The following is a 15,209-nucleotide window of genomic DNA, read 5'->3' as shown; positions in this document are numbered from 1 at the left end:
AGCTGAGCTGAGCTGAGCTGAAGCGGGAGCGGGAACGGGAGCGGGAGCGGAAATGGCCGACGCTGTGTGTGGAGCAGCGCCAAACGCTCGCTCGTAGCCGTCAAATGGCAAACGAACGCAACAGTCGCAAGCAGGTAATCTACTAGAGCGCGTTCGGGCCCGGACAAAATATTATTGGCCGCTTGCAAAGAATTCACAAAAAAAAAAAAAAAACTAGAAAAAAATTTAAATTATAATAACGAACGAACAACAAGAGCGAAACATTGAAAACATAAATAAATAAACATCGAATCGCGACGCAAATAACAAAAATCTTTACAAAATTTGAGACAAGAGAAGCTCGTCCCGCAATACCGTTGCGAAATTCTGTTGTTTACGGCTTGATGCTCATGCATATGTATGTATATGTGTATGCATAGACGATCTACGATTTAGCTAACGTTCAGTAGAGTACAGTGCATATCGGCTAAAGTGAGCATTGCATATTTATCCATTTGGGCATTCAACTCGGCTCACATCCATTGCATGTGATTGGGCTTTTAGTCGCGTTTTGCAAACACCTTCCTTTTTTTTTGACGTGTATGTGTGTGAGTGTGTGTTTGTTGTATTTTTGTTTTTGTTTTTGTTTTTTTTCTGTGCTTCAAAAACTCACATAGTAACTTACATGCAAGCATTTCCAACTGGATAACTAATAATTATTTATTATTTATTATTTATGATTTATATTTATGTTTATGAAATATTCGCAAAGTGTGTCAATGAGATGGGAAACATCAGACCTGAAAACTGCTTTTTTTTGTTGCTCTCTTGCATTGCATTATATAATGAGTGCATACTTTGTGTTAAACATCACTCGCATATCTACATACATACATACATATGTATATATGTATATAGTATAGCGTGTATGCAGCTAGCACTATGTCATCCAAGTGGATCGCTTGAGCGGCGTATAGAATCTTTCTCAAACTCCCTACGAGCTCCATGAGTTCCACAGATACAGCAATGCGTGTGTCTCAGTGTGCGTTTGAGAGAGTATTTGTATTAGGCAGGTGAGCTGCTCTCAAGGTATACACACTCGATTCGTACGCTCGCTGCTATGCTCAGGGCCCGATGATGTTCAGTTAATTGTCTTAGTTCCCAACGAATTTCCTCGCTTCTTTCCCCACTCCAACTTGGCTTGATCTTTGGCAATTTTCTTTCCAAGTTTCACATACAATTTTCTAATATTTTTTTACGGAAGTTTGTTGCAAGCTGTTTTCATGTTATATAATATTTAAAAAAAAAAATATTATTTTAAATTTATAAATTGAAGCTAATTTTATACAATTAAAAAAAAATATTTATGTTATTTTTTTAAACATAATTAAAAAATTAATTGAGTATGTATTTTTATATATTTCATTTACTTAAATCTAAAAAGAAATCAATGATTGCTAATAATTCAGTAAATGATTAAACATTTTTTGTACATATTAAAAACTTGTCTTAAAAAATATTTAAAATTTATTATTAATTTTTTTTTTAATTATTCAAGTCAATGTGTAAATATTTTATTTACTGGAATTTACAAGTTAATTTACCTATTTTATTTTATTTATTTTTCATTCATTTTACAAAAATAATATTTGAGTAACTTTTATTATACTTATTGATATTAATATAAAAAAGTAGATTTATTTTAAATATTTTTTTTTTTTTTTAAATCAATGTTTTATTAATACAATATAAATAGTATTTGGATAATTTATTTTCAGTATTTTCTTTTCTTTTATTTTTTTATTTTTATTAGAGTACAAATATTTTTGTACTATATTTTTAAAAAGCACTGAAAATAAGTTATTTTAATCTAAATTATATTGTATTTCTTAAATCACTATATTTTACTATATATATTTATACCCTGAACCCATTGAAAATGGGAAATCAGGGTATAATGGTTTTGTTAAAATGTATGTAACAGGCAGAAGGAGGCGTGGCAGACCCCACAAAGTATATATATTCTTGATCAGGGCGACGAGCTGAGTCGATTTAGCCCTGTCCGTCTGTCTGTCCGTCCGTCCGTCCGTCCGTCCGTCCGTCCGTCCGTCCGTCCGTCCGTCCGTCTGTCCGTATGTTTGAACGCGTCGATTTCAGAAGATACAAGAGCTAGAGACTTCAACTTTTTTTTAAAATGTCCGTATATATCACGCGGATATCGAGTTTATCACTAAAAAACGATAACTCATTCCGATACTTTTTTATCGATAAAAAACCTTATCGAAGATCAGTTTAAAAATTATATCTCCTACATCTTTCAAGCTACAGTGTCCAAATTTAAAATGTATATTAAGACGCATGTCATACAATTTCGGTTTTTGTTAAAATTTACCCCCCACCCCCAAATCCACCCCCTCACCCTAATCTTTGTAAAAGTCGTATATCAAATACTAGAGACTTGTGCTTCGGTATACACATACATTTTAACATTATGATTACGTTCTGAAAGTTTCATTACGATCGTACGTCTAGAAATTAAATTATTCAACAAATAAGTTCTCCTAATATCGCCAACATTGCAGCGCAACCCAAGCGTAATCGCCTGTATATATGAGTGTGTGTATATGCGTGTGTTTGTTTGTATGCGTGTGTGTGCGTGTGTTTGTTTGTATGCGTGTGTGTGTGTGTGTGTGTGTGTGTGTGTGTGTTTGCTAATTATTATTGAAATATCAGTTGCTTGTAGGGTTCAGGGGATCTCGTAGTCGAGCAGTCTCGACTAGAGCTTTCTTACTTGTTTTAAAATCAGTTTGAAACAGTTTAATTTATTTATTTAAAGTATTAATTTTGTAGTTCGTTTGAACAGAATACCTTTGACTCAGTCAAACAAGCGCAGATATTCACATATATATATATATATATGTATGTGTTTGTTTGCAATGTGTATGCATATGTATGTGCATGTGTGTACACAAATGTAGTACATACATATGTATGTATGTATGTACATCAAGTTCAGGGCGTCGTGTTGCGTGGGTTAGCAGTTTGGCCAAGCTGAGCTAACTCGAAGTTGTTTCTCTCCTCCATCTCCGCCGCTGGCTTATATGCAGCTTAAGCAATAATGGTCTTGGTACTGTGTGTAGAGAGCCCAAAGGGATAGATTGTATACACACATACATATATGAATTGATTTGGCATTGCAGCAGCAGCAGCAGCAGCAGCAGACGTACTTGAGTCAACCATATTCGCATTCACTAGTTACTCCCGACATATTTTCATCAGCTCTGCTGGCAGCTACTTTGTCTCCCGCGTCACGTAATCATTAAGCCATGCCAGTGCCCAGTGCCGGAGCCGCATAAGCTGGGCTTAGGTACGAGCGCGGACAGAGGGACGCGATCTACGGCAACTCAAAATACCAGTTTTACTCGAAATTGCCGTCATCTGAGCTTATTGTTGCGCCAAGTCTTTCAATAAGTGCGACGACATACCGTGCATGTATGTACATATGTACACATATATATGTACAATATGTGTGTAGGTATGTGTGTGCATGCATGTTTGTAGGTAGTTGAATGTGGCTCGATAGGTACGAGTCGAGTTTGTTTTTTTTTTGTGTTACAACAATGTGCAGGTACAATAACTGAATAAGGCTTAAACACACACAGAAATTCTTTACAGATGCGTGTGTGTGTGTGTGTGGGTATATAAATCGTATCTATTGTTTTCTAATAATATTACTGTTAGCTATGTTTTTTTCGCACATTTCGAGTTTTTATTCGATTTCTGAAAATCTTTGATTGGCTGACAGTGTGGTATATCAATAGATATACATATGTATGTATGTATATATATCGAATTTCAATTCAAGTTCTTTTAACCTTCAAAATATATATTAAATTAGCAACATGACTAACTCCAAAACTAACTGTGAAAGCCTGTTTTGATACGACTCTATATGTATGTATGTATAGAGAGTGAGTGAGAGGCCTTATCTAAATGCTGTATACATATACATACATAGATACATGCATATAGCAGTGCACTTGAATTGATTAGCTTTTAGCGTCAAGGAATTTGCAGAGCTTAAAATAATATCTGGCTGCAAAGGTTCTCCTACAAGCATTTGCAGCTATAGCTGCGAGTGTGTGTGTGTGTGTGTGTGTGACTGAAACTTGTTTGGCCAACAAATGCTAAGCCAAGTAGAATTTGAGCCACAAAATGCCAACAGTTTGCCCGACGTTGTCTGTTTTCTCGAGTTGCGAGCTGCAGCTGCGCCGACTCAAGGCGATTGTCTGACAAATATGGCAAAATTGTCGTAGGAGTTTTATACGTATGTCTTTTGTGGATAAGATATACATATATTGATGTAAGAGCTACACATACACACACAGACACATTAATATATGCGTCTGGCTTATGCAATACAACCATACATAGCTCACTTGAACCGACTTGGCCATTAAAAGCGAATACGATCAATGACTCTTTCGAGCCACTTTCTAGAGGATTTGACACGAGTCTCGGCTTTATCATCAATCTGTGCAAAAGGCACAGTGTGTGTGTGTGTGTGTGTGTGTCTTTTTTGCCATTTCTAGTACAATCTTCATTTTGTTTGTGAAGAAAGCGCTGGAGAGCAACAAAGTTCTGTTGAAAGAAACCGACGAGAAATGCGTTCTGCTTCTTATGTCTTTTTTTATTGTTCAAGACTGCCTAAGAGAAACCATGCTCAGAGATCTTTATTTTTTGTTAGTTTGTTTTGTTTTGATTTTTATTTTGAGTTTCGGGTTTTTTTTTTTTTGTGGTACACTTTTCGTCTGATTTGGGCCGAACGTCGTTGACAGAGGGTCATTGGCAATTCGGCAGCTAACGGTTCGAGTATCCGCAATAGAAATGCCAGTCGAAGCGAAGAGACAATGCAACCCTCAACTGATCCATATCCATTTATTAGCCAACAACGATTCGCCATGGGCCACAATCACAGCCACTATTAACCAGATGCAGGCCCCAGCTGAACCGAGCTCGTGTAACCCCAATTTGGCAAACTTGACGATAATTGATCGTAATGCCCGCCGAGTGCAGCTGCAACGATCCGCGGCCGGAGATAGCTAACGATTTGGTGTCCGTGTGCAGCTGCAGCTGCAACCAGGCTTACTCAACTCCAAATTCAGCACGATCGCCACCTGGGGGCCAGAGCTGGGCCTGGTTGTGGGCCTGGGCCGCAGTCTAGTCTAGTATTATGTGGGCTTTATTGTGTGCACACGTTTCCATTGCGGGCTGCTCATTGTGCTAATTTCAAGCGTTCTCTTTGCCTTCTCCTCTCTCTCCCCTCCGTCGCGCAGATACTATACCACGTTCTAGCAAAATGAAGTCCGACCCACGGCCGCCGCGGTCCAGCCGGCTGCTCACCTACGCCGCCCTCCTCTGCCTGCTGTTCGGTGGCACAGCGCTGGCCCAATCCAATTACGTGCAGCATGGCGATAGCGGCAACTACTCCACAAACGGACTGCCCGAGGAGGCGACCCTGGATGGCAAGGTAAGTGCCGCATTATTGTCCCTTGACTACAGACAGGCAAAGGTGCGAGGGCTGTACCAAAACTGAATTCCTGATGATCCAAATATATAGTCAGACAAACATATGTATTAGTACTCACAATTATATACAAGATTCAGCTAGACTAAAAAGTATAAATAGTAACTATACTCATTCACGAAAGCGAAATGAGTATATTGGTTTTATGCAATACCCATCTGTTGTCCGTACGATGTTACAGGCCTCAAATATAAAACATATACTCGTGTAAGCCGTGTTATTAAAGTATCAAGAATAACGAATATTAGTCTACTAAGTCAAAAGCAGCAGCATGCTTCGGGATTTCCCCATCTCATATATTTGTAATTAGAGTAGTCTATCTCGCTAATATTCAATCCATTCTGAACATGAGAAATACATTAAAATATCTACATATCAGATGATTCGACACTAATAAATAGAGTACAGCTCAATAAAATATTTGTGACTTTGTGTCGATCAGCAAAGTTGCACTGATGTGCTTTGAAATAGGGCCAATACGAGTCGACACAATGGGAAAGAAGTCTGAAGTGTTGCAACAATAACCTCATTGCTTAGGTTGAGGCTGAGGCACTCGAATGTCTTTGAACCTGTATTGCGCTCGTATCGAGGACAAATACAATTCCATACAGCAACGGAAGCGACTGTCATGCGACGCGAGCCCACACTAGTAGCTTATATAATATGATAATCCATGGAAGCGCAATGAATTGTCTTTGGCTGAGGAGCTTCCCACGCCCAGACTGCGACCGTATACAAATGCGGCTAATAGGAAGGCAAGTTGTTGTCTTATTAAACCAATTTTACACTCATTCAAGTAGTACTAGGGAGTACAAATCCTACCAAGCTGCTACAGCTCGCCCTAGGAATTGTTTATAGGGGATAGGGTAACTGATAGCTTCTACAATTTAACTTTCTCTATTTGAGTACAGACCTCAGTTGGAATTCGATTTCTGATCCGACTCATCTATTTTAATTTTCCCCCATTTTTTTGTAGGTAACCAAGCTGGATGACATTAGCCCCTTGATATTTTTGAATCGCACCAAAGCCGCGTTGAACTGCGCAGCCGGCTCAATGCAAGTAAGTGCATTCGGATATGCGTAACGCTGAGTCGGAATAAAACAATCAAGTCTTTATTTGCAACAGGTTGATCTCAAATTCAATGATCCCTTCCACGGCATCATTCAGGCTGACTACGATCGGAGCAGCGCTTGTCGCGTTAGTGGTAAAGGCGCCCTCAGCTACCGCCTGGAGCTACCGCTCAAGGGCTGTGGAACAATACAGGTATGGCTAGAACTAGCTGAACTTTAGAGCGCAGATCAATGTCAGGTCTTTTCGTCTGGCTTCAACAGAATCCCACACGCGTGTTCACCAACAACATAATTGTCCGCTTCCATGCCAATTTGGAGATGGATGGCGATGAGATCATCACAATCGTTTGTCGCTATCCGCCGCCGGTGCCTTCTCTGCCACCCGCACTGCCAGCGCCCATGTGAGTGCTTAAGTGGATAGTTGTCTACCCGCTTCCAATTCGCTTCCTATTCGTGAATATCTTCTTGATGCTCTTTGCAGCTTAAATCCCATTGCCACGGGCTCTGTACTCCAGCCACCACTGAAGGGCATTCAGATCTTGATGATCATATGCGCCATCATGTTCCTGACCCTGCTGCTGTTGGGTCTGGCCGTCTCCTACTACTGCCTGCGTAGCCGCCCCATACCGGTTGTGCGACGTCTGCCGATGAGCATGGGCAGCGGCTCGGAGATCACCAAGCTGAGCGGCAGTAGCGCTGGCAATATCAGTGCATTCGAGGGCGTGAAGATACCGCGAGCTCATGCGGCTCTCCAGGCGGTCTATAGCTCGTCGGGCAGCGAAGGCGCCTTGATACCTTCGGACTATCCCAGTGAGTCGCATTCGGAGATCGAGGAGATTGATACACGATCGCTGCCGTTCAGCTCCGCGGGCAGCTTCGAGAATCGGGCATTTGTTCAGGAAACGTCCAGTATCTACAGTGACCACTATGCTCCGGCTCAGGAAGTGCCAGCGGCCAACGCAGTGATATCCACGGTAATGCGACAAACTGCAATGGTGCAGGAGCCGTTGGCTGGCTCGCCCAAGTTTGACGTTCAGGTGAGGGTGAAGAAATCGCCACCGCCCATTCCATCACCCGTCACATCCGACACGGAGAGCATGGCGACTCTTCGGGGAGACCGCAACAACTTGTCGACCATCATGGAGGGCTACGAGGACCGGGAGAGTGTCATGACCATGGACTCATTGCCACACCAGGTAGAGACGATGCAGTCCCAGTTCACGTACGTGCCCGAGCTACATCCGGCACCGCAAATGCCACAGCCACAGCCGATCCCGATGGTAGCCGAGCCCAAGTTCTCCGTGTATACGCGCACCCACCATGAGGTTGTCGACGGTCGTCCAGAGACCTGGTCTGACTACACCGACGGACCGGAGCCGAGCGAGATTACAGATCTCTCCTCGGAGGCGCCCGAGCGATCGGTCGTCCACGACACCAGTCGGGCGGTGGACACGATGCACTACTACGAGGACGAGTATGTGCCAGCGGAGCCAGTGGTGCAGCCGCCGCCGCCGCTGCCGGCCGTGACATCCCACACTGTCGACGACATCTATTTGCGTACGGTTACCGAGAAGAAGACCATCGAGGATATTGAAAGCCACAAGCGACGCGTCACCGAGTACAAGAGCAAGCCGAAGGCCCCACTGCCGCCACCACCGCCCCCGGTGGTTGACCCCACGTTCGACGTGAAGGTGCGCAAATATCCGAGCGAGCGCGAGCAGCAGCAATGGGAGAACTTCTCGGATATCTCGAGCGCCTCCGGGCTAACCCTCACGCCGAAGATGTCGCGCACCGAGCTCAGCCTGCCACCGGCAGAGCCGCCGGCCCAGATCCACGATAACAAACAGAAGTTGACCAGCCCCGAGCTCGTTGGCAACATGAAACCGATTGAGGTGCCGCCGCAGGACAAGGATGTGCCCAACTGGGACGTGCTCATACGCATTCTGGAGGAGCCCGAACTATCCGAGATCGGCGACGACAGCAGCTCCGTGCACAACATCAGCTACGACGACAGGGCCAAGTGGAAGGAGATCATTACCACGCAGTCGTCACTGCGCACCATGCTGACCGAGGCGGTAGTGCGCGAGGACTTCGAGCGCATTCGCCAGGACACGCGGTACGAGCGCATGTTCGAGCCGCAGACCTGGGACGTCATCATACGCATCCTGGCGCCACCCAGCGACGACGAGGCGGACGTCGAAATGCGCGCACCCAAGCGCGGCAAGAAGGCGCCGCCACAGCCGTGGGACACCCGCTCCAGGCGCAGCTCGCTGCCAACGCTGTACGAGTACGACAGCGACGGCGGCTCCAGCGTGCGCACCATACGCAACGATCCGACACTGCCATTGCACGGCGGTCCGATGGCTGGGCCTGGCCCCTTCAATACGCAGCGATCGCGCCGTAGCTCTCGCACCTCGTACCAGACAGATCACAACGACTTCCGGTCCATGTCCGAGGTGACGGTCGACTTCGGCCGGCCCCAGCCGGACAACCTGGACAACGTGAGCGATGCCAGCTCTTACTATCGTATGCAGTACTACGATGATGAGGACAGACGCTCCTTCCACCGCTCAATCAGCCATCCATCGCTGGCTCGCTCGGCCAGCGAGTTCACTGAGCACTGGACAGCACCCGATGACGTCGAGGTTTCGTCGCCCGAGGGCACGCCTCGCGCCTACCGAGCACGTCAGGTGAGCTTCGACTCTCCCCCCCTATTTTGCATTATTCAAATCTTCTCGTTCATCACTTTCAGCCACTGGCGCTAGCTCAGCACGTAGCGGGCCAGCCCGAGGAGCGCATTGTCTCCCAGACACAAAGCGAGTACGTGGAGACGCATCGCAGCGTCTTCCAATCAGAAAAACAACTGCCAGCGCCGACGCGCAAGTGGTAGACGCATAGTTTCTCTGCCTCTCTCTCCCCCCTCTCTCTCTATCTATCTATGTGTCTCGATAAACAAGTCAATTTTCATTATTTTTATATAAATAATACTTTCTTTTTTTTTAAGAAATCAACTCACAAGCGGCAAAATATGTAACGGGAAAGGTTATCAGAGTAGTAGCTAGATTTGCTTATAATCAGTTTGAATCTGGGATTAGTCGAGTCGATCAGCTTTTCCGATTAATAACTAACTTAGTGATCACAATGCAGCAGCGCGAATCCACATCTACAATTATCTATATATGTAGTCTATATACCTATATATAATATATTACTAACAAAAGTGCCAATTACCATTGCCTGATAAATTTGAACTCTTGTAAAATTCAAGCACAAATTATAATTTTTTTTTTTTTATATATATATGCATATATAATAGGCAAAATATTGTCTATATATCGTCAGCTGCTTTAGACCCCATGCTGCCTTTAAGTAACTATATATTTATATATGTACATGTATATCTGAAATTGGACCAAACTGAAATTGGATCTATTTCCATTCTACTGCCGCTAAGCAAACTCAAAGAGATACCGAAATGAAGACATATGCATACATAGATGACATTACTTCAGTTGTGTTGTGGATAGCTTACAGACTTTTCGATAGTATTACTAAACATAGCTAGAGATACAAATACTAAATAGAATTTGTTCGGGTGAAGGAATATTAACATTAAAGACTACTCTATTTCAACATGAGCTTGCAAACAAAACTATTTTCGGGGACTTCAGATAATAATACGTATATATATATTATATATGCATGCATTGTCCGATGCAGTACGTATGTATATACATATATATTATTACAAATACTATAAAATAGCTTTTTTTTAAATACATTTTATAAGCCAATCCGTCCACGAATATAGTCCAGATATATTCAAAAATCAAATGCAATTTGCCCTGATTTTCCATTACAAATGACTTCAGGGTATTTTTCATTTGCGACAATTAACAATAAATCATAATTTATTCTTCGGAATAACCGAAGATATAACAGTTCTACATGTGGAGAATGGATTGTAGAGAAAACAATTAATGACAAAGTATCATTGAGCCGTTCATAATTAAGACCAGATTGCAGATAGATCTATAGCATAACTGTATAGATTAAGGTCGTCTATGTGAATATCCATATATGTATATGTATATATATATATATAGATAGATATATAGGCAGTGACTTTTCTAATGCAAGCGTCGAACAATGCGAACAGAGATGAATTAATTATATAAGTAGTATCTTCATTGTCTTATCGCAAAATTTTAATCACTATCCACTTAATCAAGGAAATGCTGCTTGTTCAACGTACATAGATTACTATTTATCCTAACAGAAATGTCTGTAATCAAAGTAAGACAATAAAAAACAAAAACAAATAAAAAATATATAAAAAATTAATAAAAAAAAAAACTACTAACAAATTGCCTATTTGTTTTTATTAAAGTCATCAAGTTTTAGGTAACACGCTCAATTCTTTTTATGCTCATTGAAATAAAGGAGGAAAGAATGCTGAAGAGTGCGTGCAAACCTGATGAAGTGAGTACATATCATTCAAAATGCCATTGAGATGACGAGCTGAACCGATCTAGGCATATATCAATAATTATCGAGCTTCTATTATTAAGACGTATAAAAGAAGGATTAACCTTTAATATGGCATATTTCTTGCAAATATCGTTTATTTCTTAAACTAGAGCTGATAATAAAATTTTGTCTAATTGAAATCTCCATTAAAAATTGGATATATAATATACCCAAATCATCAGCGGTGCTGCCAGCTGCTAAGCTAAAAAATAAGGTATGCTGTGGATAAACCTAGTTTAGTTGCTAAAATAGAAAATTGTCGCAATAGCAGACTAGAAGACAAAATGGGTTCAAATATATGAAAAGGGATGATCTTTTATATTCATTTTTTATTTCTTGTCAACAATTCCAAATTTCATTGGCTGAAGGCTTTTTAGCAATTTCATAGGCTAGACCATTTTTAACAGCCAGAAATAGGCTAAACTGACAGCACTGATCCTCGGATATGCTTCTGAACTCTTTTGAATTCCGTGGCATACTTTTGCGCGGATGATGAAAAGTTGTTTTTTTGTATGTTTATTAAAGCCCATTGAGGTACTCCAGTAACCCTTTGTAAGCTTATTAATTATTAATTATTAATTTTGCCCATTCAAGCGCGCTGGCTAACTCACGTTAGCTGTCGCCATAATTGATGAAAAGTGTTTCGAACTTTATGTATATTGACTTTTTTTGAGAACAAAACAGACTGAATTGAATGGAATGCAAAAGAGCTAAATAATAATAAATAAGAAGCATAAAACAACAAAGGGCAGAAAGCCCATAGAGCGATGTACGCAAAGAGGAAAGCATACTAAAGTATAGAAGCAAAGTTAAAATAAAGCAAAAGTGCTAAGTAAGTAATTCGGCTCCTTCCCAGCTTGAACCCTTCGAAGAGCTGACATTTCAATATTTTGGTATGCAAAAATGAATGCGATAAAAATACATAAGAAACCAGCACACAAATATCTTTGCAAAGTACACACATATATGCAATAATATATATCTACATAAGTATGTATATATACATATATGTATATAAGTTAAGTTGAGTTGGGCTCTTGTGAATAAATAACTTTTGTGTTCCATGAAGTAATATATTGGATATAATTCTGGATTCTGAGTCAGATGATTTGACCAACAAAAATAGCAGAGTGATCATTTTTACCATCATATAAGCATCCATGAATGCTCATGAAATTCTATCGGCCACTTATGCATGTATGCGTGTATTTGTGTGTGTGTGTGTGGATCGCCCAGCAACTGAGCCGCAAGAACTGCAGCGTCTGCACTTTAGTGCTTAGCAGAGTCAGTGCATGGCTTATACATACATATGTATGTATGTACATATATATATGCATACATAAATATATCTGAAGTATATGCCATATGCATACACATACACACACACACACACACATATATATATACACATGGCACATAATCTCGCTCTGCCGCCGCTCGCAGCGACAGAGTTTCAAGTCCTATGTACATGGGCTGAGCGCGTTTATAAAGTTGAATAAAAATCAATTCTCAGACGGCATTCAAACGGAGCGGACTGATGCTATTCATACAAAAAGCTAAAATATCCAACAGTTTTCTCTTTTATTTCTGGCCAACGTTGTTGGCGATGCCAACGAGCTCTACATATATCGGGAAGTAATTGCTATCAGAAAGGTACGGAAATGGGTTTTCTAGTAACATTTAATACTCGAATTAACATCTTCCAGCAACAAGAGCTTGCAAAGATCAGGCTCTTGTAGTTCGAACCAGGGATACGCCTCTGGGCGTTCGACCCAAAATTGGACGGAATTACGCAATTCTATTTTGAGACAAACTAATCAACGATGGACTCATGTTTTGAAGCGTGAAACAAAACTAACATAATATAAAGTTAAAAACAAGAATATATTAAATGCAAAAAGTGAAGAGTGTCAGAATGCGTGAAAAAGTACAACAAATTGAGAAATGCATCAAATCAAAACTATGGTATATATAAATCTATATATCCAGGAAATTTCAAAGACGGGAAAAAATCTAACATAATATAAAGTTACAAAAAATGAAGAAAATTGAAAAGTGTTAAATGCAAAGCTACAGTAAAAATTAAGAAAAAATCGTGCTAACATATATGCTGACAATTTAACGAGCGCATAATAATAAAATAATATTACAAATTTAAAAGAAAGAGGAAAAATATATATATAGCAAAGTTATGTAATTATGGATCTATCATGGAAATTTCAAAGCGAGAAAAAACTAACATAATATGAAGTAAAAAATAGAAATATTAAATGAAAAAATTGAAGAGTGTTAAATATAAAGCTACAGTTAAAATTGAAAAAAAAAAAAACGTGTCAACATATATGCTGACAATTTGACGAGCGCTTAAAAAAATAAAGAACCAATAATGTGTACATAAGAGTAATAAAAACATATTACAAATTTAATTAAATATAAAAATAAAAATATTGAATGAAAAAAATTTAAGAATTTAATGCAAAGCAACAATAATAATTTTAAAAAAATCGTGTTAATATATATGCTGACAATTTAACGAGCGCTTTTATAAAAAAATAACCAAAAATGTGTAGATAATAATACCAAAATAATATTACAAACTAAAAAATAAATAAATAAAAATTTATATATTGCCATAAACAAAATTTATATATCCAGGAAATTTCAAACCGAGAAAAAACTAACATAATATAAAGCTGAAAACCAAAATATTAAATGAAGAAAATTGAAAAGTGTTAAATGCAAAGTTAAGGTACTAGTAATAAAAACCAAAGATCGTATCAACATATATGCTGAGATTTTAACGACCGCTTATAAAAAATTAAAAAAAAAAAACATAATTGTGTTCATAATAATAATAAAATACTAGTACGAATTCAAAAGAAAAAGAAAAAACATATATACAATAAGTTATGGAAATATGAATCTATATATCCGGGAAATTTCAAAGCGAGTAAAAACTAAAAATATTAAAGGAATAAAATGAAGAATGCAAAGTAACAATAATAATTTTAACAAAACAAATTTTACCAAAAAAAAAAAAAAAAAAAAAAAAAAAAACACAAATGTGTACCTAATAATAATAAACTAATATTACAAATTCAAATGAAAAAGAAAAATATATATAACAAAGTTATGCAAATATTAATCTATATATGTAGGAAATTTCACAGCGAGTAAAAACTATAAATATTGAAAGAAAAAATAGATGAGTAATAATTTAAAAAAATCGTCTTAAAATATATGCAAAGAAGAACCTAAAGGTGTACATAATAATAATAAAATAATAATACAAATTCAAAAGAACAAAAATGTATATATATATATATATATACCTACACAAATCAGAAAATCAAAGCTATGTAATTATTAATTTATATAGTTTTTTATAAATGTTATATTGAAAAACAATATTAATTGTACCCCTTCCAGGAACTAGGAGCATTGCAACGATCACGAGGAAAGGCCTTTCCACGCTAAAACAACGGTAAAACTGTAAGTCCTTGATTCCCATTTGGTGTCTCTCTCGTTGATTAAAAAAACCCACAACGTTTTAAATTTTATGACAAACTTTTCAACTTATTTATATTTATATAAATGGTTTTAAATAAGGAAGCATGATAAAAAAAAACTTAAAGCTAAAAAAAAAAACTCTTAGTTACAAAAAAAAAAAAAAAAAAAAAAAAAAAAAAAAAAAAAAAAACACCATATATACAAAAATTAAATTAAATAAAGAGTAAAAATAAAACAATCTATGTTCTAGAACGTATACAAACATGAAAACAAAATTAAATCAATCCACGTATATTAAATTATAAATACATATACATAATAATGAAAAAAAAAATAAAAGAAAATAAATTAAATTAAAAAAATAATAGCAGAAATAAACACTATCATATATTATTAAATAAATTTATATTCATTTCTTAAAATTAATCACATTAAATTAAACTCACATTTTATAAATTGTAGTATATGTATGCACATAAAAATATATATACATGAGTAAACTAAATAACTAATTAAAATAATAAAAATAACA

At 38.4% G+C, this 15,209-nt stretch overlaps 1 protein-coding gene and 1 long non-coding RNA gene across 4 annotated transcripts; both read left to right on the top strand.

The window, feature by feature from the left end:
* pot (zona pellucida domain protein papillote) lies at nt 1–10,966 on the top strand. Of its 3 annotated transcripts, none has more exons than XM_018108778.3 (7): nt 1–134; nt 5,316–5,509; nt 6,543–6,626; nt 6,693–6,830; nt 6,899–7,038; nt 7,119–9,327; nt 9,390–10,966. In XM_018108778.3, the coding sequence occupies exons 2-7, from the start codon at nt 5,339–5,341 to the stop codon at nt 9,525–9,527; spliced, it is 2,880 nt and encodes a 959-aa protein (XP_017964267.1). In that variant the 5' UTR covers nt 1–134; nt 5,316–5,338; the 3' UTR covers nt 9,528–10,966. The 3 variants fall into 3 exon arrangements, with proteins under 3 accessions (XP_017964267.1, XP_017964266.1, XP_089119516.1); XM_018108777.3 differs by having other exon boundaries at nt 59–397; XM_089263390.1 differs by having other exon boundaries at nt 59–471.
* A 1,623-nt stretch (nt 10,967–12,589) lies between these two features.
* LOC149090741 (uncharacterized) lies at nt 12,590–14,869 on the top strand. Its single transcript, XR_016197436.1, has 2 exons — nt 12,590–12,820; nt 12,874–14,869. It is a non-coding gene; the product is annotated as an uncharacterized LOC149090741 (long non-coding RNA).
* The last annotated feature ends 340 nt before the right edge of the window (nt 14,870–15,209 follow it).

Source organism: Drosophila navojoa, chromosome X (genome assembly GCF_054131105.1).
Source record: "Drosophila navojoa isolate 15081-1374.11 chromosome X, UAZ_NAV_1.0, whole genome shotgun sequence".
Lineage (NCBI taxonomy): Eukaryota > Metazoa > Arthropoda > Insecta > Diptera > Drosophilidae > Drosophila > Drosophila navojoa.
Note: the sequence above shows the minus strand (reverse complement) of the source record. Positions and strands in the feature narration are given on the sequence as shown.